The sequence below is a fragment of the Cottoperca gobio genome, chromosome 10 (genome assembly GCF_900634415.1).
Source record: "Cottoperca gobio chromosome 10, fCotGob3.1, whole genome shotgun sequence".
In the NCBI taxonomy this organism is placed as follows: Eukaryota; Metazoa; Chordata; class Actinopteri; order Perciformes; family Bovichtidae; genus Cottoperca; species Cottoperca gobio.
Genome location: NC_041364.1, coordinates 15790547 through 15813144, shown reverse-complemented (window position 1 = coordinate 15813144; position 22598 = coordinate 15790547). Strand labels below are relative to the sequence as shown.

Genomic DNA, 22598 nt, shown 5'->3' with positions numbered 1-22598 from the left:
TATGGCATTTTAATATTGTAGCTAATCGTGGTTGGATTTTAATTACTTTATATACTGGTGGGTAGTTAAAGCTATGATCATATTTTACATATGTTATGTACATTTAAACCTACAAAGTAACTTAAGCTCTCAGACAAATATAGGTCAATAAAAAGTGCAATATTGCCATCTTAAATTTACTTTGTACTTGAGTATTTACATTTGGTAATAGCACATTAAGCTTGTCCTGGTAGTTTGGAGGAAAGCTATTTACACAAACATGCTCCAGCCTTACTCATTGTTTTATTAATAGGCAACACAAGAGTTGTTACGAAATGATGTGTTCCAAGTCATGCAGGTAAACCAGGTCTTCCTGACTTCTCCTGTGTCAGTCTGTCACGCTAGGTAAGTGTTATAGGAGGGGCATGTAATGCAGTATGCCTTCGGCTGTGCAGGTTTAAGTTGCTGCCTCTGTCCTCATAGTCCACTCGCTGCTGAGGGAGCTGGTAGCATGCGTGAGGGCGATGGGGTATTGGACTCCTCATAATATGAACTGGGCTGGACTACTACAGGTCAGTGAGTCAAAAGCAATTAAGATGACTATCCATTCTGATGGTGTCCAATTACTTTGTCAGTATTCTTTTTTTTTGTGTGCAATGTTGTAGTGAGTACCTGAAGAGGTACTGAGCAGTTTTTGGGTTATTTGAAAACGAATGCCAATTCAGAGCATCTTAAAGATTGAAAAGAAGAAAATGCAGTAAATGTTATTTTTATTTGTATAAAGCCACAGCACATACTTTGTTATGTGTGTGTGTGTGTGTGTGTGTGTGTGTGTGTGTGTGTGTGTGTGTGTGTGTGTGTGTGTGTGTGTGTGTGTGTGTGTGTGTGTGTGTGTGAGTAATTGGTTGGAGATAAGTGAGGGGCATCACATTACCTTCATTGTACAGTTGCCTGCTTTTAAAAGAGCTCATTGAGGCATGAAGTTTAAACCTTATCACCACCAGGGAAAACTTCTACACTCTGTCAGGTTCAAGTGCAACTAATAGACATCCACATCATAGCCGAAAAGAAAAGTAAATACGGGTTATTTTAAAAAATAAAGAATTACTGCTCACAGTTTGTTTCTTCTCCTATCAGAATCTGCTGATTGTGATCCATCTGCAGCAGAGCATATGTGGTTCTGTCCGGTTTTCTGTCCCAGAGGAACAGGGGCCTGGTGTCCTAGCAGGGTCACTAAGTGAACACTTTTCACCTCCGTACCAGCTCCTGACCCAGAAGTATCTGTGGATGGACAACAACACAGGGAATTTCTACACCACTGATCAAAAGATGGATCGCGAGGCTCTCTGCCGCGAGGAGACAAAAGACGAGGAATGCATCATTTTACACAATGCTGTCGTGGGGTCCCTCGGGAGACCTTATACAGTTCCCTGTGATCATAGAGGACATCAATGACAATGCGCCTCATTTTGAAAGCAGTGAAATACACCTGAAGATATCCGAGGATGTGACTGTGGGGATCAGTTTCTTATTGGATGACAATGCTCAAGACAGGGATGCCAGATATAACGGCAAGCTGCAATACCAGCTAAAAGATTTTGATGGAGTTTTCAGTTTAAACGTGGAAGAAAACAGCTCTGTCATCATGCTGGTTGTGCAAACAGCTCTGGATAGGGAGACTCGGGACCTGTATCAGATGGTGCTGGTGGCCACCGACTGTGGCTCAGGCCCTTTAAGTGCTACAGCAACTTTAATAGTCACAGTGACAGATGTTAATGACAACTGTCCAAGCTTTAGCTCCGACAGCGTCCGCAGCGTCACCATCCCCGGAGACTCCCCGAAGAACATGCTGGTTGTTCAGGTCAGAGCCACAGACCCAGATTCAGGCCTAAATGCTGCCATCATATACTCCCTGAGTCCCAAAGTCTCAGAGCGGGCCAAGAAGCTCTTTAGCCTCGACAGCCTCACTGGGTCCATCACACTAACACAGGACCTCCAGAGTGACAACTCCGAGGAACTGCTGTTGAAAGTCTTAGCTAGGGGCCATCACTGCCCCCCAGCAGACACTCAGGTAACCGTATCTGTGCTCCCCAAGGTGAACCAAGAGCTGGCGATCAAGATCGGGTTCATAGCGGAGCATCAAAACCAGACTATGGTGTTACCAGAGAACCAGCCCCCCACCGTCTTAGCTGTTTTAGAGCTTGAGGGTGACAGCGGCTTTAAAGGCTCATCTCTTGCCATTGAAAATGAGGTGCCTTTTACTTTGAGCCCACAAAATGGCAAATATCTGCTTTCTACATCAAAGCCTCTAGACTATGAGCTGAAAAGTGAACATCATATTTCTGTGGTAGTGCATGGGAGATCAGCTGAAGGATCTGTGATCTCTCCTTCCGGGCGTGTGATCAGGGTGTTGGTGGCAGATGTCAATGATAATGCTCCACATTTCCTCCAGTCTCACTACCAGCTGGAGGTGGAGGAAAACAACCAGCCGGGGATGTCACTGCTGCAGCTCTCGGCATCAGACGCAGACAGTGGATACAACGGCAGGGTGACCTATAGGCTGGACAAACACACATCTACCATCTTTCACATTGACCCTGTGACAGGTCAACTGTCTGTGTCAGCCGTTCTGGATAGGGAACAGCAGGGTGTACATGAACTCTCCGTGTTTGCACAAGATAGCGGCTCTCCTCCCTTGGAGTCAGTGGCCACAGTATCCATTTGTGTTCTGGACCAGAATGACAATGCACCTGTTTTCGTAACACCTCACTTCATCTTTTTCATCCCAGAGAACATACCGCCATTCGCCCAGGTGGGGAGGGTTGGGGTGACAGACCTAGACAAAGTAAAGAATGGGTACCTTGAGTTGCATGTTGTAAGCAGCAGTGGACCATTTGTTTTGGATAACACCCTGGAGACACTGCGCACCACCACCAACATGGACCGCGAGAAGGACGACCGCTATGAACTCTACCTGCTGGCCAGCGATCATGGGCACCCGGTCGCTTTGACTTCCACTGCCAGGGTAACTATCTTTGTGGAGGATATCAATGACAACCAGCCAAAAGTGATCTTTCCCAGCAGCAACTCCTCTTGTCAGACTGTCTCTCCAGCAACCATTACAGGCACCATTGTAACAAAGATCCTTGCTGTCGACGAGGACTCAGGGCTGAATTCGGAGATTACTTACACTGTTGTGGCGCCAGACCCAGGACAAAACAGCAGCCCCTTCCGGGTGGATTCAAGGTCGGGGAACATCACCGTAGCTCAGCAACTTCTACGCAAAGACCTGGGAATGCATCACCTCTTCATTGTGGTCAGAGATGGGGGGAAACCAGCACTTTATACCACTGTCTGGGTTAATCTGTTGGTCAATGAGAGCATGGGGCCCTGCTATTTGGAGAGGGCGCCTACCTGGTCAAGGACATCTGACCCCTCAAAGGCCCCCATCTGTGAGGCAGAGGACACCAGATCTGCTCAGCTGACACTGCTAGTAGGCCTTGGTATGATGCTGGTGTCCACATGTTGGCTTGTGGCGACGGCTGTTTTATACCTGAAGCAAAAGAGAGCAAGTCTACAACAGAACAAGAGGGGGCACATTGAGGAGAATGAGATTCCACTCAGGCTCAAAGACAAATATTACTGACGACTAACAGAATGAAGCAAGCAATGTGTGTAATCCTCACTCGCACTTTGCCAAGGATGAAATCAGCCTGTGAATTAAATACATTCTGAATATTTGTCAAACACTTATTGCATTTTGATATTTAAATACTCTGATACACAGTGTATTCAAACATTGTAAAACTGCAACATTCTGCGGAAAGAGAGTTGATCCATTTTCTGATAAGCTGCCAGAAAAGCATATACAAAGCTGTGGACAAGTGAGAGGCGACAGAGGGAAGGCACACCACCATCTCGAGTCACCTCATCTCACCTGTTACCTGATAAAAGGCAGACAAACCTACTGTACGCTACGCAGTGACCCAACAGACTTGTTTTGATTAAATATGTTTGGAGGGAAATCACACTGTGCTCAAAGAAATCTTTACAAGAGGCAGTTGTTCTCACGGGTTACATTTGTATGCTGGGGAACAATTGAGGTATCAAAATCAGGTTAAGTGATGCATAAAGTCTGAATGAGTCAGGGTAAAATGTGTTTACAAATCGGTGAGTAGACAATTACACAAAAAGGGCAGGTTATTTGTTTTAGCTTTTACAAAACAAAATGTTTTCTTTGTATTTATAGTTTAATAAACTATTATGCTATCCTTTCAAGATACACCTGTGTAAGAGGATTATCAGAGTCTGTTAAACATAATGTGCAACAACCTGTTTAGTGGAGAACAAGGCTTGTAAAACAGGAGTGGTGTTTCTCTGAGGATTTCTAAGCGAGCATCTCAAAACTAAATAATCTAATAGGGTTGTACTGTGACAGTAACTACATTAACTGGGAGGAAATAAAGGGCAACATAACACAATTACAAATTAACGAAGCATTTTAACATAAGGAATTACAGATCCCATTAGATTAAAACATGTACAAAATAATATTACATCTTCTTATGTCTAAAGTTGCTGGAGGATCCTGGGACGCCAAAAACTGCGCTGTAACTGTTGTGCATATGACAAAGCCTTTCAATGTTAAAATTAGACATTTTTGACCTGGTGGACAAAATGTCCAACATCCTCACGGACTGGATTTTTGAAACATCATGTTTGAATGTGCTTTTTGACAAAACTGACTTTTCTCAAAAAATAATTGGTATTGCAGGATGAAACTCCTTATGTGTCTGCTACTGTAGAAATGCCGTGCCCGGAGAAAGCCTGCCATCTGCTGGACACAGGTGAAGCCAAATGTAGCTCTTTATTTCTGGTATTTTGCCAGAGGGTGTGTAGATGAATCAGAGGACAGTCTCTCACTCTGCCACAGTCAGGTCATCTGAGATCAGTGATGCTTCTCTGCTGCATGCAGCTCTGCTCCGCTCACAGCACATCTCATCTTAATCAAATTCATTTTTTTTTTTTACTAAAGCTGAACATTTGATGGTGGGTTATGGGGTTTCATGAGTTGATGTGGACAAAGAAACCAGCTGTCCCAGATCCCAAATGCCCAGTGGATTATTTCTGAGATACACATTAGGGGATTTATGATCACAAATTACATAACAATCCAGTCTAATTAAAATAGCAGTTTTTCTTATCAAAGAATCTCGCTGTAGTGATGCTGAGAAATACCCCTCAACTATCCGGCTTAAAAGGCACTATCTGACTTGAGTAATCCACATATTCATGGTCTGTGAATGCCACTTTAATCTTGCTTTTAAAAAGGAACATTCCAGGACTAAATAAACCCATTTAAGAGATAAATGATAAAGCCCATATCAGCTTTGCCAGCTGGGATCTTTCATGTTCAGTACTGAATCTCAGACAATTCAGTCAAACAGATATGAAAATTTCCTAAATCTGGAGAGCCTCACCTAACTGTCCACAGGCTCATATTGAAACTGTAACTTAAGACAGTTCACCTTCGCTGTGCAAACAGAGTTTCATCATTCCCCATAGACCACCTGTATGAGCTGTTTATCATTTTATTTTATTTCTCAGTCTTAAAATGTTGCAATGGGGCTTTTAAAACAGAAGGTATTGGAGAACCAATGACTGTATGCCCTAGAGTTGGGATGGCCAACTCACAGAAGAAAAAGTGTTTTTTGTTTTCGTTCCCTCTTCTGTATTTGCATATGCAGTTGCTCTCTCTCTCTATATATATATATATATATATATATATATATATATATATATATATATGCAAATATGCGTCAACAATGAACTAAGGACATTTCTCCAAGCGTAAGAACCTTGACCTCCTTATTATTCTCCAACTTGAAGTTCATTGAAAAACGACATTGTTTCTTTAAGATTGCACTTGCAGTCATCAGCGGGTCTGTCCATTGTTGGGGAACAGAAAGCGAGTTGAGGTTGATATACGGGGGCCGGAGACCAGTTGCGCATATCATCAGCGGACCAGCTGCAGTGCAGGCAGCAAGCAGTAGCCAACAAGTCCTCGAACACATCCTTCCAGACATGGGTAAGAAACTCCGGCCACTTATTAGATCCTAGCAGATAGAATACATCACATTATCAAATCTGCATTCTGTTTCATGTGATTTGCACGCAGATATGAATGGGACTGTGAAAGGGCAGCAGAAGTTATTACGTTTTTTTGTCAGTTTAGAGGTCGGCTACTCAACGGCTGATGCTCCACTGATATCATGAGATTTATTTCATGCTTGAGATGGCAGGGCTACTTTCAGAGGAGCCTTGTCGCATTTGCTTTCGGTCGCAATCTTTCTCAATTTTTAAAGAGCCGAACTTGGCCTCGGCTTTACATTTTCTACCGGATCTACCTATATTTTCATTTGAGTCCCAATCGAGAGAGTGCGGACAGCTTTGGTTCAGCTCTTTGTTTCGGCTGGTGAAGTCATTAATTAGTTAATTGGTACAAGGTGTGAAGGCATGTGGGCTATTATTGGTTGGACTGTGTGATGTTTAAAGTTCTAGTTTATGCGAATACTGCTACCTATAGGCTACTCGTGGTGAGCAGAATCTTTTGTACACATAGGAATATGCGTAATTGACCAACTTTAATTGCCTTTCTAATACAACCATACTGATGATATTTATTATTTGCTAGTTTTCTCAGTTTCTTTTATGCACAGTAAAGTGATGCCATATGACTGACAGGAATCCCAGTTCTCTCTCTGTCTGTGTCTCTGTGTGTGTCTCTCACTCTCTTTCTCTGTGTCTCTGTCTCTGTCTCTCTCTGTCTGCCATGAAGAAGGGTTCAATTAAAGAGCTATCTATTTGCCCCTCCTGCCATCTGTGTTTACTGTAATGGTACCAACCACAGTCTGTCTGCTTCCATTGTGAGTTTCTGTGTGGATGCACGCTTGCAAGCGTGTAATGGCACACAGTTGCATTGTTTGTTTATAGATTTGCTTTTTCCATCCTCTTCCAGCACAGACGGCTCCCCACTATCACTTTCTTGTTCCAGTGTCTCCCCCAGAAGGAAGTCTCTTAGTGTGTGCATGTGTGTGTCCATGTGTGTCAAGCATAGAGGTGCCTCTGGCCTTTGTTTGCTTGACATTGGTGGCCCTTGTACCCCCATGATGCCTTAGGACAAAGACTGTTGTCTCTGCAGTCACAAAAGCAGCCTCTCTCTCTCTCTCTCTCTTTTACTTTGTCTCTCCTCTCCGTCCTCCCCCTTTTCTCACACCCTCCATGCTGGGTGGTGAATGGAGTCAGGGTGTGAGCCGGGGTCAGGGCAGACACATCCCCATACCCTTGGCCCTTTTGGCATCCATTCAAACAGCACATGACTATTGGGGGAGAATGCACATCTTTACCAAGGGAGTGAAAGTGTTAACAGCTGCAGCTCGGTCTACAGTAACATGAACTCGGATTCAAAATGAAATCTTACCTCTGGTCGTTATCTAGGTATGCAAATAGTTTCAGTTTTATGTGCCCAGGTTTTGAGAGATCCATCTCTAAGATCATCCCCATCACCCCCATTCAATTGAATTGCATATGGGGTTCACACCATTAAAAAATGACAGTTGATCTTTCTCTGGATTATCCAACCCTTTGTGCTCTTTTTTTCATGGGAACTACTTTCTACCAAAGAAACAGTCACTATGGAAACTGTTAGCAACAAGTTTTTTGAATCATCCAGCATGAGAGAAAAATTGATTTGTGGATCGACATAAAATCAATCGGCAACCATTTTTGATTCATATCAATCCATATCAAGCATCTCTTTGGATATTGGGCCGTTGGTCGGACAAACACGACTTTTGAAGATGTCACCTTGTGCTCTGAGAAACTGTGGATGATATTTAATCACTATTTTTGACGTTGTTAGACTAAATAAATAATAGATTCAAAACTAGTCTCGCACAGTGCAAAAAGAATTCCATTCATTATGGGGTTGGAGGCAAAAATCTCATTTGGGTATTTCTCAAAACCAGGGAAAATACAACCAAACTATCTGCATGGCCATCACTAGAGTTAACTAAGCAAAGGTTATTTTTAAAATTATTATGTGGGTGAACTGACCCATTTACAGGTTTTAGCACATGTCTATATTAACTGTACTAAGTGGAAAGAGTTAAAAAGGTATTCCTTCTTCACAAGAAAGCTCCTAACCTACATGTGTGTACAGTGGAACAGAGTCTGTCTGTCATATTGTATCTGTTAATTATGTGCATTGACTTTCATGGTGCTGCGTCTTGACTAACAGGTTGCTATGACTGCTGTATGCGCTGTTTGGGTGGGGTGCCGTACTGCTCCCTGGTCGCCACACTGCTGTGTTTCTCTGGCATTGCCCTCTTCTGTGGTTGTGGGCACCAAGCACTCACAGAGACGGAGAGACTCATCGAGACTTACTTTGCCCGTAACCTCCAGGACTACATCACTCTTGCCTACATGTGAGTGGTAAATTTAACCATTTCCATCATTTGAGGAACAGCTTTTAAACCTTGTCGTGGGATTTCTCGGGATGTATTCAGAAAGTATAGGTTCTTTGTAACCCTTGATTTTGACTGTTTTCTTTTTCCTCCTCCTCAGCATCCAATATTTCCAGTATGTCATCTATGGGTTGGCCTCCTTTTTCTTCCTCTACTGCATCATGCTGTTGGCTGAGGGCTTCTACACCACAAGCGCTGCCAAGCAAACCTTTGGAGAGTTCAGGAGCACCATGTGTGGCCGCTGCCTCAGCTCCTCGGTGAGAGGGCCCAGAGTAGGACAAGTAAAGGGGATTGGAGAGATTGGATGGGATTAATACACATATCACTCCCTGGTGGGTGCTGAGCTGAAAATCTTAAGGCTGCTAAAAACCTTTTGGGGACATGCAAAGATAAGCATACAGTGTGTGTTTGAGCGGTTGGGGATAAAAAAGCTGAGTGGTTGGAAGAAGAAGAAGAAGAGGAGGAGGAGAGTAAGATAATAAGTAAAGCTAATCAGAAAAAAAAAAGGAAATGGTCACTAAGTGAGTTTCTGCTCGTAAAAAACACTCTTAGATTATTTGCATCAGTTTCTTAGGATGCAACCTAATGTTTTCTTCTGCTCCAGTTTATAGTGATGACGTACGTACTAGCTGTGCTGTGGCTGCTGGTGTTTGCCTTCTCGGCACTGCCTGTCTACTTCTTCTACAACATGGATGCAACCTGCCACACCATTGATGTTTTGACTGAGACCCCAGCGAGCATCAACCAGCTCTGTGTTGATGCAAGGCAATATGGTAACAAGGCATATTTTAATGGCATCCTATGACACTGACTTATGACTCTTATTGTATCAACAAATCCCATGAAAACACCACTACCAACAATTAATTATTATTCCTGTTGAAAGCCTGTGAAGCTGTCATAAGCACAGATTCAAATGCTAAAGTCGACATGCTAACATGCTCACAATGACAACGCTAACATGTTGACATTCGGCATGTTTAATGTTTATCGTGTTCACAATCTTGATTTTAAGTGTGTGAGCATGCCAATATTTGCTAATAATTAGCACTGAACACAAAGTACAGCTGGAGCTGTTGGGAATGTCATTAGGTTTGCAGATGTTTGGTCATAAATTGGACAAATATTGGTCATATTAACATTTGAATGTTTGTGCCAAATGTCATGGCAATCCATCCAATAGTCCGATACGTTCATCAAAATCCAAAAATGTTAATCTCATGGTGGCACAAGTGGAAACCTCAGGGGATTATCAAAGTTAATTAGTATTCATCTTCTGGGCACCATGAATGTTGGTGCAAATCTTTGTAGCAATCCAGCCAATAGTTGTTGAGATCTTTTAGTCTGTATAAAGTGGTGGGCAGACCAACATTGCCATCTCTAGAGCCCTAGAGTTTGACTAAAAACACATTTGCCGCACAATGAGCCTCACTGTTCCTTCATTACCATGAACATGGGCACCATACTTTTTCAGTCCATCCCACATACACTATTCTGAATAAATATGCACTAGCTCATCAAATGTGTATTAATCCGCAGTTGAAAAAAAGTCCCCAAAAGAATCACTTTTCTCATGTTTTATAACGTGTGTGTGTGTGTGTGTGTGTGTGTGTGTGTGTGTGTGTGTGTGTGTGTGTGTGTGTGTGTGTGTGTGTGTGTGTGTGTGTGTGTGTGTGTGTGTGTGTGTGTGTGTGTGTGTGTGTGTGTGTGTGTGTGTGTGTGTGTGTGTGTGTGTGTCTTTTCAAGTGATTTGTGGACATTAAGTAAAATATAGAATAATGCCATCTTTATCCTTTTGACAGTCTCTGTACTCTCTCTGTGAAATGTGATTTTCAACAGGGCTCCTGCCATGGAATGCAGTGCCAGGGAAAGCTTGTGGCATGACTCTGTCTAATGTTTGCAAGACCAGAGAGGTAAGAACCCATAAATAATTAAAGCTCTACTGTCATGTTTTACAATTTGCCAGACACAAAATTAAGACACATGTCATCACCACTAACGCAAATCTCCTATCTCCGATCAGTACCGAATGACCTATGACCTCTACATTGCTGCCTTCGCTGGTGCGGGCATCACTCTCTTGGCTCTGGTGAGTGATTATGCCTCCGACGGGGCCAATTTGTCTGCTCTTTCACAGTGGGGTACAATAGTGTTGACTCATGTGACTCAGTGACGCTCAAAGTGTAGGCAGCGAGGCATCTCAGGCCTCCATGAATAATGACTTTTGTACTATTGCTCTCTGTTCCTCTTTCTCAGCTGACACAAACATCATAATAGTGCAGTAATGTCTGATGGTTTTCCAGCCAGGCAAATGGTGCAACCATTATACTTGCATGCTCCATTACAGAAGCTGTTATACGGATGGCATCTGCTATTAAATTAATGCTATTAGCAGTTAATCATATGTCTTTCTTGTGGATGTTGTGGATTTTTCTTCTTAACTTTTGTTCTGACACTTCCTGTCTCTGCTTGTCCTTCCGTAGCTGACCTATACTGTCTCAACCACCTATAACTTTGCGGTTCTTCGGTATCTGGGGAGGAAGGGCATAGGGGCACGGTGTTAGGCTCACCAGCTTCCTGTCTGCTCTGTCACTACTTCACCATCAACATGGGGATCTAAAGGGACGGCAACAATTATCTTCTTCCACATCATCTGCACAGAACTACCTGTGGTCACAGACTCTTAAAAATGTTGTCTTTATATTTTTACCTTTCTTGTTGGGAAGAATGTTATTTTGTTTTATTGTATGTATGTATGTTAGGTTTATCTACTGCTTTTACATGCAGTAAGTCTTATTTCAGTATTTCCTATTTCCTGTCACCAAAATATTTGTAAATTATTGCCGCTTGCTGAGGTTAGTGTCTAAAATTAATTTCTGCTTCCCGTTGCACTCAAAATACAAATAACACGCCACTAATTAATTAACATGTGTAAGAAATAACCAGCAATTTGCAACACATGTGCTGCGAGAATGCAGCTGTTGCCGAGAATAGGGATTATAGGTTACCATGGCTACCATGCTTCACATCTGGTTGCCGTGGTGGCAGACAAGCATGCATTTGCAGTCTCATGCTGACCTCAGGACTTTTCTCACGGGCTGGAGAAAAGCCTCAACAATGGAGTCATGGCCGTTTTAAAAACCAGCCAATAAGGAGCCAGTTGTGAGGGCCACCTGCGCTCCGAGTCTCTGCCAAGGGTTATATCACATGTCAAGGGAGAGGGTCCTGCAGACAAAGAGAGGGTTAGACCTCTCTAAAGCCTCAATTCAACTCTTCTGGGATCTCACACACACACACACACACACACTGCTGTATGACCCCCACCTCCCTCGAGACACACACACACTGCCGCATGACCCCAACCTCCCTCGGAATAATTGCAGTGATGGATTCAGAGTGAAGGAATTTTAATTATTTTTGAATAGTTTCTTTCTTACAAAGGGACATTCTTGTTTAGTTCTGATCTAGAAAGGTCTGAAATTGTTTCTCATTTTGAGATGGCAAAAGCACTAGGTGCTAACTTATCGAGTGACCTCATATTATTTGACCTAAAGCACATTGTTGAGGTGTGGCTCGCCCTGCTGTTAATGCATGACTGAGGTACTTTTATAGAGATAGGACAGCTTTGTTTTGACTATAATTCTTTAGGAATTTTGTTGTAGTTATTGTATAACACACCTTTATTTTTTACTTACTTTAGCTGATTTTACTACTAATTGTACCCTTTAGGTCTTACTAACAAAACTTTTTGCAGCGTAATAAGTAGATTATTCCATTTTGTGTAAACATTACCCAGCTGTGAATGATGGCAGCTGGCTGTTTGATAAAAAGACATTTTTTTGTGTTGGTAAAATGTGATAATAAAAATAATATTATTTGAAGTATTTGTGCAGAGCGCCTCTGAAAACATTTGTTTGTAGTCTGTGTGAACGTGCAGTGTCTGGTGTAGTGTCAGTGTTTAACTTGGCGTTCTGCCATATCTAGGGGTCAAAGTATTTTGTAAGGTGTTTGTATTCTCTCCCCTTGTGTCCACAGGTGCACTGTTCCCTGCACTTGGCTGTGAACCATGTGTACCAAAGGAAGTTGAGGCACAGGAAGAAAGAGAAGAGAGGCTATGACCTGTATGGGAGGTTGCAGAGGGACAGAGGGGGGACACTGTGTTCCCCATACCCTGCAAACACATCTCACATCTCCTGACAATACCTCTGGTTTTTGCTGAAGGAGCTTTTCATGACAGCCATCACAATTTGAGCTGATCATCAAAATTATACATTTACGTGACGAGTACAACTTCATAGTATTTGGTCAATTGAGTCCTTTCATTATTGTGATGTTTTTACTCAAATATAGGTTGTTTGTTCACATCTAAAGTCATGAAATGCAGTTAGGAGCCATGACAGTTCAATATTTTGCATTTGACTCATGTCTGAAGAATCTATACTTTCTGTATATTTCCTTAGTCAGAGATTTCATTTGAAAGGCAGACATGATTTGTTTTTTTCAGATCTGATTTCACAGTATGCGGTGTATGCTTGTTATGCTTTTTAATGAAGAGGAAATAAACTGTGTTCACTGTCACTCGGGTCCCCACATACTTGGTCAGTCAATGACATTTAAGGTCTTGTGCGAGGAAAACAAAGGAGCGTTTTACTCGAGCTTGCTGAGAAGTATAGTAATGCTTCATTTTCCTACTGCTGATATTGGGGATTTTTTTTCCTGATGGTGAAATGGCTGAACGGTGGAGAGCTGAGGTATACTGATTCATTTGAGTGACCTATTTTAGTCTTAAATAGTTTGAGGTTTTCTTTTTTTTATATATATATATATATATAACTATAAAGTCATTTTTAAGCCACATACTTTCATGAATTTTCAAGGCTTTAGCACAAAAACACAGACAAAGGAAGTGTCTCCATTTGGTATGTTGCATGTTTTATTTGTAGCCAAGCACTGGAGAGTATTAGTCGTTTTGCCAGCATGTTGGCACAACCAGCCTTATCCTTCGTAGTGCAAAAAAGGAGTATGGGAAGTTGTCCATTAGATCAACACATAATCAAGATGAATAGTCTGACTTTCACACGGCTTGAATCACACTCATGGGTTTGAGCACTGAGCATGAGACAGACGTTCAGTGTCATTTTGTACATTATTAGAAAATGAATCCCCATTGCAATTTACATAAGCCATTAATTTGGACAGCCCAAAGAAATACGTTTTGACATTCATAAATATTACAGCAACATAAAAAATACTGACAGAAGACATGGTTGCAGTGAGATAGGACAGCATCATGAGAGCAACATACTGTCGGGTTATGCTACCAGTTTATAAGTACCCACTGATTCTCAGGTAAGTTAGATTTCAGGTCAACACTGTATGCTACATCATTTGAACCGGATAAAAACTGAGTTTTAATAAAGAGAAAGTATTTTGTTTAATCCAGAAAACAATAACACTGACTAATGATAAACTAACAGCCCTCACTTTTGCTTTGAATTGAGGAAGGCTACCAGCTTGATTTAGTTAAAATGCCCACTCAGTTCACAGTTAAGGTTTCTCTCATACTACCATGAGTACTCGTACTCACACCTTTACAGTAATAATATGAACAAGCGGTTTATTATAAGCCTACATTAAACCAAAGAACCATGTAATAAGTAAATATGACTGTACCTGATTGGATTCGGTTCACTTTCGCAGTGAAGCTCTTGTAATGTTAACTATTAGTCTACACACACACACACACACACACACACACACTGAAATATGATGCAAATTTTGACTTAAAAAGGCAAATCTCAGGGTGAGAGAGAAACACAGTACCTCAAACATAACAGAAAAAAAAGCATTGAATATCAGCATTTTGTTTTAACTATACAGGCAAAAAAAGGCCTGTATGTAAAAATATTAAAATAGAAGTAAAGTACCAGCCAGCTGAAAACAAGTAAACATCGTTAAGTTGTCAGAATACTCAGTTGTATGTTTCACTCAATAATGGACAGGAGACTAATGCACATTAGTAGTAATGGCCTTATCCTTGTGCTCAAGCTATTTCACATTCAGCAGAGACCTAGAATGCCCTGACAGACAGCACAAGTTGTATGTAATACATCAGTAAAGCACAGAAGACCTTCAGAATAGGCAAAGCTAAAGGACTGGAATGATAAGGCTAGCCAGCACGGGATTACAAACATGCCAAAATTGTGAAACTTATTGTTAATTCTGATAATTATAACTTCCTCTATACATCAGGAAAATACACTTAAATCAGCCCTTGGTCAAACAGAATGTCACATAATGTGTGTAAAAAAAAAAGAATTACAGATGAAAATGTGCTTCACGGAAAAGTAAACAGCAGTTTATCAATAAGAGCAGCAAAAGCAGTGTTATTTTTAAACTTTGAGAAACACTGAACCTTAATTGGTAAACAGGCCCATGTACAGAAATCATGGGAAATAAAAATGAAAATGCCTAACTCGTACACCTGACACCTCCAGCTACACAGTAGTGCAGTGGTAATAAATATAGACAAATGGCAGTTAGCTCGTACCCGATGCTTACAGTCGGAGCTGCAAAATTAAAGCTTACAATTCCCTTCTCATTGAAGACATCCTGCCTCCTCGTACCTCAAATCATATATTGGTCATCATACTGATGTTGGGAGTTCTTATGCATAATATCTGCCTGGATTGGGAACACTGTCACTCAGACACTGTTTGTAAAATACATTAGCTCTCCATTTCTGCTGAAAGATCTAATAACAAGAAAATGTGAAGTTGTGTTCAAAGTCCCTCTAAAACCCAGGAAAATGTAGGTTACTGTGCCAAAGGTAGAGTGTGCTTTTTATAAGAGGACTAATGTATTGTCTTGTCCATTGTATTAAATTATAATTGAAATGAATGCTCTGAAAGCACTATTTGATACAACTGCATAGGCAGACCAAGCTGAATCTGGGTGTAAATCTTTTTGTGCAACAACACTACTGAAAGCAGACAGAGTACAGAGAATAAGTGTGCCTGTTACAGTGTGCCTGTACCTTAGTTAGAGCAATAATTCAACAACCTACACAGCAGCTGAATCCTTGAAACGGCCCTCCTCAGCGCAGCTGTATCTCATCCACCATTATCTTCAGGGAATACTGAGTCAGTACCTTGTACCTACAATTGTGCGTGTACCATTAACAATATCTGACTGACTCAAAACTACCATGGGCAAATTTCAGCCAGAGAGATTAAGACAAGGTGGATTCACAACTGACCAATCAGCAGCAAGACCCACGAGAAGCTTTGCGGTTGCCATGGAGATCGATAGTACTACTCAGTAGTGCATGGTCAATCTGGTCCTCAGCAGCCAGCACTTCCCTCACCGCTGCCTCGAACGCAGCTGTGACATTAGTGTCATCCTTAGCACTCGTCTCAAAGTACGGGCAGCAGCCAGTCTCTTCACACCAGGCCCGTGCTTCGTCCTGCCCCACCTCCCTCTGCTCCATGTCCACCTTATTGCCTAGCACCACAAAAGGGAAGCGCTCAGGGTCTTTAACATCTGAGTAGTACATGAACTCTTTCTTCCAGCAGCCGAGGTTCTGGAAGCTCTGCAGGTCGTTCACAGCAAATGTGAGCAGGCAGCAGTCGGCGCCTCTGTAGAAGGGCGTGCGCAGGGACTTAAAGCGCTCCTGGCCGGCTGTATCCCAGATCTGCAGAGTGACCAAGCGCCCGTCCACCTCCAGGTCCCGGTTCAGGAACTCCACGCCGATGGTGTGAAAGGACTGGGAAGTCAAAGCGGTCGGTGACATAGCGATTCATTAGGGAGGACTTGCCCACTCCACCGTCTCCCAGCAGGATCACCTTGAGGAGCAGGCTCTTCCCGCTCATCATGTTTCCTCCAACCCAACAAGGCCTCCACACCAGGTGGCAGACCAGGGCCGATTTAAACTAGAAAGAGGAAGTAACACAAAATATATATTCACTACACAATTAAAAGGGAAATGTTAAACACAATTGGAGAATAGAAAATGAAACACACTGAATTCTCAGAAAACATTCAACACCAAAACCAAAGTCTGTGGGCTTGACTTCACTCGTGATTCGGTGTAGATAGATAACTATGGGGGAAAGACTGCTGTTCTAGCAACATTTGTATTCAACCTCAAATGAAAAGGAGATGTATAATGGTTGACTAGTTTCAGGGACACAATGACAGGGGTGAAGGACCGAGATGTCTGCCAAAGGTCTCGGATTGAAGCTCTGGGCTGGGTGACTACAGCCTTGTAGTTTATTACACGACACAGTAATACTGACTCGTGATAAACTACACATGCTTGCCAGCCATAGAGTAGTACATAAACATTATCCTGCAACATTTAAGAAATTATTTTTATGACGTATAAAACCGTTGAAGGGTAGGAGTCCTATGACACAATATCAGGGGCGAGTCAGGCTCGTGAGCTGACGAGCACTGCACCTGCGCAGAGCACAAACATGTCCCAGCTTGTTGTCAACGGTGACTGGCGTCTAAACCGCTTCGTCGAGGGTCTCTGCGAAACTGTTCATGAAGCGCTTAATAGCAGAAGTGAACGAGGATCCGAAAGAGGTAACATGCTTCTAAAAACCACAATGCAACAGACAATAACACTGTTGTACTGTGTAGCGCCACAGAAAGCCTCCCAAAAAAAACTAACAAGCTAGCCGGCTAGTCTGGTGGCTTGTTGACATTCAGGCTAACCGTTAGCTTCATTGCACATGCAAATCAAAACTATTTTTAAAAGCAACAAAACAACACATGTTGCATTAAAGTGATGTGTATATATATAATTGAATGCATGTAATATGAATAGAAAAAGCATGCATGTATGTTTACTCACCCTGTTACTAATAGCTGATATTGCGCTGTCTGCCCTCCCTACATCTGACTAAGAGTGTCGTGACGTGCGCGCACCCATTGAGAAGCTGCACGTGCACACTGCCCACACTGTCCTAAAGTCCGTAAAGTTCACTTTAGATAAATGATGAAAAGTGTCACTGTGAGGTGTGGTTAGTGTAGAGACCATGTAAGGTGTACACATACAAGTACGTTTTGAGGTGCAAATAGGTCTACTTCACTTGACTTCTATACTGCACTTAATATAACAAAACATATAATTATATGTATATGATTATGGTTATGGTTGCACTTCATTACACCCTAATCTCTGCCATTGCATAGAATGAAACAAGAAAAGGTAAAAAAGAAAAACAGAGCAATGTAAAACAATACCCTATTAGACATTATGTAAAAAGTCCATGCCATGTGTAGTATAAATTTACCAGACTGCTTTGTATTGGTATAGAAGACTATGTTCCAACGCTGTTTTGATTCATTTATAATTAATAGTTTATGTTTGGTTTCTGTATGAAGCAGTCTATTTGCTATCATGTCTTTGCATACTCTATATTTTTTATTTTTACAAACTGAACATAACAACAAAAATGTGTTGCAGTCGTCACATTAAATAGATAATACTGTATATTAAAGATATTACACTCCGGAGCTGTAGGTGGCGGTGTGCAGCTTGGGTTAGCTGCAAAAAGAAAAGCAGTAACGAAGAAGAAGAATCCGGCTGTTTTTATTCTGACTGTACCGTTGGCTGTGTGTTAAGAGACTCCACTTTGTTATCCTTAAAACCAACTTATCCGGAGAATAGCTGTATGTTTTTTTTCTCTGAAGAATCAAGTTAAACGCACCTTCATGATTTTGCTGCAGTGGTAATGGTAGGAAACAGTGTAAATGTGTCGATATTGGTGCAAAACAATACCACTTGTGGTTGTAGTACATTTCTAATGTTTGTTCATCGAAGTTATCGGTGAGCAGAAATAACTGCATCCACACAACTTTAATTTGGGTTATGAGTACCAAAACAGCGCGTGAGCTTATTTGCGAGACTTAGGAATCAAGACATGAGACAGATATGAAAGTGAATTGATTTGTGATTTTAAATGGTGGTTTAAACTTGTATCTGAGTAGTGCAAAAGTCTCTGAAATGTGTTTTCTGTTCTTTAAAACCTTTTTAGATGGCGGGTAGGGGCAGGATGGTGCCCTGTGCATGTCTGGGGCTGTTTGGTGTCCTGTGCTGGGTCTGGGTCTCCTTTGCCTCCTTTCCAGATGATCAACTTCCCCTGGAGGCTTTGGATGCAGTGGACCGAGGAGCCTTTCAGCCCCAGAGTGCTCTGTCAGAGATGGAGTTTGCTTCCATCACTTCATACAGAGGACCTGGCAACAGTGACCGCCGGAGCAACAAGGAGCTGCCCATTCTCCTCTGGTGGAGTGGAGGACTGTTCCCACATTTCCCTGGTGACTCTGAACGCATAGACTGTGCCACATCCTCCTGCCTGGTCACAAGCAACCGCAAGGTACCAGAGATCATAAGCCTTTTACCGAAACTCTTGGCTTAGACAGACAGATAATGCATGCTCACATTAATAATCATAATCCACATCTGAAGTTGCTCTGCCAGTAATCTTGAGTTTGATCTTGAAAGGTCCAGGTGTACAAACGGACAGCATCCATCATTTTTTATGGAACAGACTTTCGGGCATATGAGGCGCCGCTCCCTCGTCTCCGCCATCAGACCTGGGCACTGTTCCATGAAGAGTCACCCATGAATAACTACATCCTCTCCCATGGACCGGGAATCAGACTGTTCAACTACACTGCCACGTTTCGCAGGGAGTCAGACTATCCTCTGACCCTGCAGTGGCTGCCTTCTCTGGATTACTTGCTGCAGCCTGTGACCGTCTCCCTGAAGGAGAAGAACCGGCTGAGGAGGGAAGGCCTGGGTCCTGTGCTCTACATGCAGTCTCACTGCGATGTACCCTCAGACAGAAACAGATATGTCCAGGAGCTCATGAAGTATATTCAGGTACAGTATGGAGATGTTTCTTTCAGGGCCATTTGTTTTTACAAAAAAAGATCAAATAAGCCTTTATTGATCCCCAGAGTGTAAAGACAGACATTAGTACAGATAAATGGGAGTAAATAACACAATTGGAGTAAATTAAAAGGGAGGTATATACATCTAGTAGGAGAGTAGAAAGTAGTCAAGAACTTTACAACAATAAACTAAACAAGAGCCATTAAAGACAAAGTTACGAGAAAGTGACACAGTATGATTAATAGCAGCGAGTCTAGTATATGTTAACAGTGTAATAAATAATAAATAAATATATGTATATCAGTATAACATATTATTATAGTATAGTATGAGGTGTAAGGTATAGTAGAAGGTGCAATGCAGTAGTGGTAATGTAAAGGTAGATGCATGCTATATGAGTGTAGCTGTTTCCAGTTTAGTACCTGGTTTATTAAGACTCTTATATAGATGTACGCTAAGTGAGCTGCACTTTTCTAATTATTATAACTAAGGAGGACTATCTATAATAGCTCTGTGTATATAAAATAATCAGAAGCTTTGCAGATGTTGGTAGGCACATCTCCTAAGGTACCAATTAGTCTGTTTCTTTTATTAAAAATGGAATGGTAATAAAGTGTGATTTGTTGATGTATTATGTACTCATCCTCTGACATTTTGTTCTCAAATAAAACACTTGGCCTCTAATTCTTTACAACAAACATCAACAGCCTCACATGCACTGAAAAACTGTAGCTTAAGAGTCTTCCGCGTTCCCACTTGCACAAACTTGTGGGCACAGGTCAGTAGGTCAAAACCATTAATCTGTCGCACATGCAACTGCAGTAACGCCTCCGTAAATGCTTTGTAAATGTAGCCCTCAGTGTGGTGTTTGAGAATTCCCATTGGGGAATGAAATGTTAGAATTTAATTATAAATGTCTAATCTGGTTTTTCTGAAAAATGTAGAACATTAAAAGTGCGTCCAGGTCTAATTTATAATGTCCCAAATGTTTCCTGCGTATGCCCCCATCTTTCTATGTTCTCACTCATTACTTGTTCTCTCTGCAGGTGGACTCCTACGGGAAATGCTTGAACAACAAACCACTACCTCAACATCTGGAGGACACGGCCACAGCTACCGGCGAAGAGTCCAACTTTATGAATTTTGTTGCCCGCTATAAGTTTCACCTGGCACTGGAGAACGGCCTGTGTCCAGATTACATGACAGAGAAGCTGTGGCGGCCTCTGCATCAGGGCTGCGTGCCTGTCTATCGAGGCTCCTCTGTGGTGGCAGACTGGATGCCCAACGACCATTCTGCAATCATCATAGATCACTTCCCCTCGCCCAAAGCTCTCGGGGAATTCCTCAAACGTCTTGATGAGAATGATAATGAATATGCAAAATATTTAGAGTTCAAGAGCCCCAGCCGCATTACTAACACGCGTTTGTTTGAGGCTCTGGAGACCCGTGAGTGGGGGGTTAATGACATGAGTAAACCCAACTACCTGAATGGATTTGAATGTTACGTGTGTGACCAGGAGAATTCACGGCTGGCGGCAGAACGAGCACACAAGAAAGCCCCCAAGAACAACCAACCTCCTCAGGCTAAAATGGCTAACAACTCTCACATGGGGTGCTCCCTGCCCTGCCCGGGGTACGGAGATGTCAAAGACTTACCTGCAGATGATGGGTGAGTTTGTCTTAAATTATTCAATGTGCCAGGTGTGAAATCCTTCTACATTCTGTATATTAATGTGAATAACAATGTCCCGAGGGGAGAGACACCAGTCTATTTTAATGGTCTAATTAAAATAACCTCTGCGATGAGCCTAATCTGTTTTTATATCTGTCCGCAGATGGTTGCAAATATGGCCTCAGGATTACTGGCAGAGCCTGGACCAAGCAGAGGGGCTGGAGTCTCTGATAAGACATAACGAGTCAGACCCTTCGCTGCTGTGGAAGCACATCCAAAACATTGCTGTGAGCAGAGCCAGAGGAAAACACTGACACAGGCCTTGAAACAAACACAGGATGGAGCACGTCCAGGATTGCAGAGGTGTCCCATATTATGCATTCCCTCTGTTTAAATGAGGGAATGGAGCAGAAATTACTAATATTTTTTGCACCTTTGCCAAAAACTACTTATGAGCAATTTAGTTCTACTGTAACAGATTTTGATATTGTATTCGGCTGACATTATACGTTTGTCCTTTATTGCCAGTTCAGTAATGTGAAAATAATGTTTTAGAGTTCTATATGCCAACCTTTTCAAATTGTTTAATTGCTATAACTGAGGTGCCATCGTTGCCCTTACTCCGCCTTGCATTGTTAACATTAACTGCATGCAGTTGTTCCTCCGTGGCACATTCTCATGGGAGGCAGGTTTTCATTATACTGGGGCAGAGCCAAGGGAGCTCTGTCTAACTGTGTGTGGAGACCATTAAGACAGTAGCCATCAAAGTGCATCAGCTTCTTTACATTTACTCAACAGCTAATGGTTATGAGCTAAAGTCACATTTATGTGCAAAACTATTTTAAGTTACTATGCAAGGAAATTGTTTCACTAAGGAGTGGCAAAATGCAAATGTCAAGTTAAGCACAACTCCCCTATGGAAAGTCACCACTGCATTTACAAAGTAGTCCTCAGGAACAGCTTGTCTTAGCATTTCTGTGGTATATATATATAGATATAGATATAGATATATAGATATATATATATATATATATAGATATATATATATATATATATAGATATATATAGATATATATATATATATATAGATATATAGATATAGATAGATATATATATATATATATAGATGTATAGATATAGATATAGATATATATTGCCGTAACGTTTTTCTGTTACATGATGCTAAGATTGTTTTTATGTGCAATACTTTTCTAATCATCTTTTTCTAAAACATGTAACTGCTTGAGACTCCATGACAGTGTTGTGTGTCTGCCTGCACTCTGGCTGTGTTTGAAATCGCATTCATACTAAATATGACGTAATATATAGTGCGTTCCAACTGTATGTATTTTGTGTATGGACGAATGCTATAGAAATTAACCGTGAGATAAAATGATTACTAATGATGGCGGGCGACTTTAAGATAAGTTAAGAGGAAAGGCACAGTGTGTATATATAATGTAGAAAACATTTAACACTAAAGTACTCAATGTTTTTAAATGTTCCTAAAAATAAT

The 22598-nt window shown here is 41.7% G+C and overlaps 4 protein-coding genes across 6 annotated transcripts; 3 read left to right on the top strand and 1 right to left on the bottom strand.

Moving 5' to 3' along the window:
• The first annotated feature begins 409 nt into the window (after positions 1 to 409).
• Positions 410 to 3674, top strand: pcdh20l (protocadherin 20-like). Its single transcript, XM_029441588.1, is given in 4 exon segments — positions 410 to 478; positions 480 to 551; positions 1117 to 1380; positions 1382 to 3674. Coding segments are annotated over 4 exon segments (2649 nt in total). The 3' UTR covers positions 3626 to 3674.
• Positions 3675 to 5922: 2248 nt separating this feature from the next.
• On the top strand, positions 5923 to 13089 carry plp1a (proteolipid protein 1a). Of its 2 annotated transcripts, none has more exons than XM_029442041.1 (7): positions 5923 to 6067; positions 8279 to 8465; positions 8605 to 8761; positions 9109 to 9277; positions 10344 to 10417; positions 10528 to 10593; positions 12540 to 13089. In XM_029442041.1, exons 1-7 carry the CDS (start codon positions 6064 to 6066, stop codon positions 12699 to 12701), a joined length of 819 nt encoding a protein of 272 aa, XP_029297901.1. In that variant the 5' UTR covers positions 5923 to 6063; the 3' UTR covers positions 12702 to 13089. The 2 variants fall into 2 exon arrangements, with proteins under 2 accessions (XP_029297901.1, XP_029297902.1); XM_029442042.1 differs by lacking the exon at positions 12540 to 13089 and adding an exon at positions 10988 to 12385.
• Positions 13090 to 13421: 332 nt separating this feature from the next.
• rab9b (RAB9B, member RAS oncogene family) lies at positions 13422 to 17453 on the bottom strand. Its single transcript, XM_029441546.1, is given in 3 exon segments — positions 13422 to 16275; positions 16277 to 16435; positions 17365 to 17453. Coding segments are annotated over 2 exon segments (612 nt in total). The 5' UTR covers positions 16379 to 16435; positions 17365 to 17453; the 3' UTR covers positions 13422 to 15765.
• On the top strand, positions 16958 to 22083 carry pofut4 (protein O-fucosyltransferase 4). 2 transcript variants are annotated; one of them, XM_029441544.1, is made up of 5 exons: positions 16958 to 17093; positions 18551 to 18889; positions 19018 to 19398; positions 20457 to 21079; positions 21246 to 22083. In XM_029441544.1, exons 1-5 carry the CDS (start codon positions 17052 to 17054, stop codon positions 21394 to 21396), a joined length of 1536 nt encoding a protein of 511 aa, XP_029297404.1. In that variant the 5' UTR covers positions 16958 to 17051; the 3' UTR covers positions 21397 to 22083. The 2 variants fall into 2 exon arrangements, with proteins under 2 accessions (XP_029297404.1, XP_029297405.1); XM_029441545.1 differs by lacking the exon at positions 16958 to 17093 and adding an exon at positions 18078 to 18250.
• The last annotated feature ends 515 nt before the right edge of the window (positions 22084 to 22598 follow it).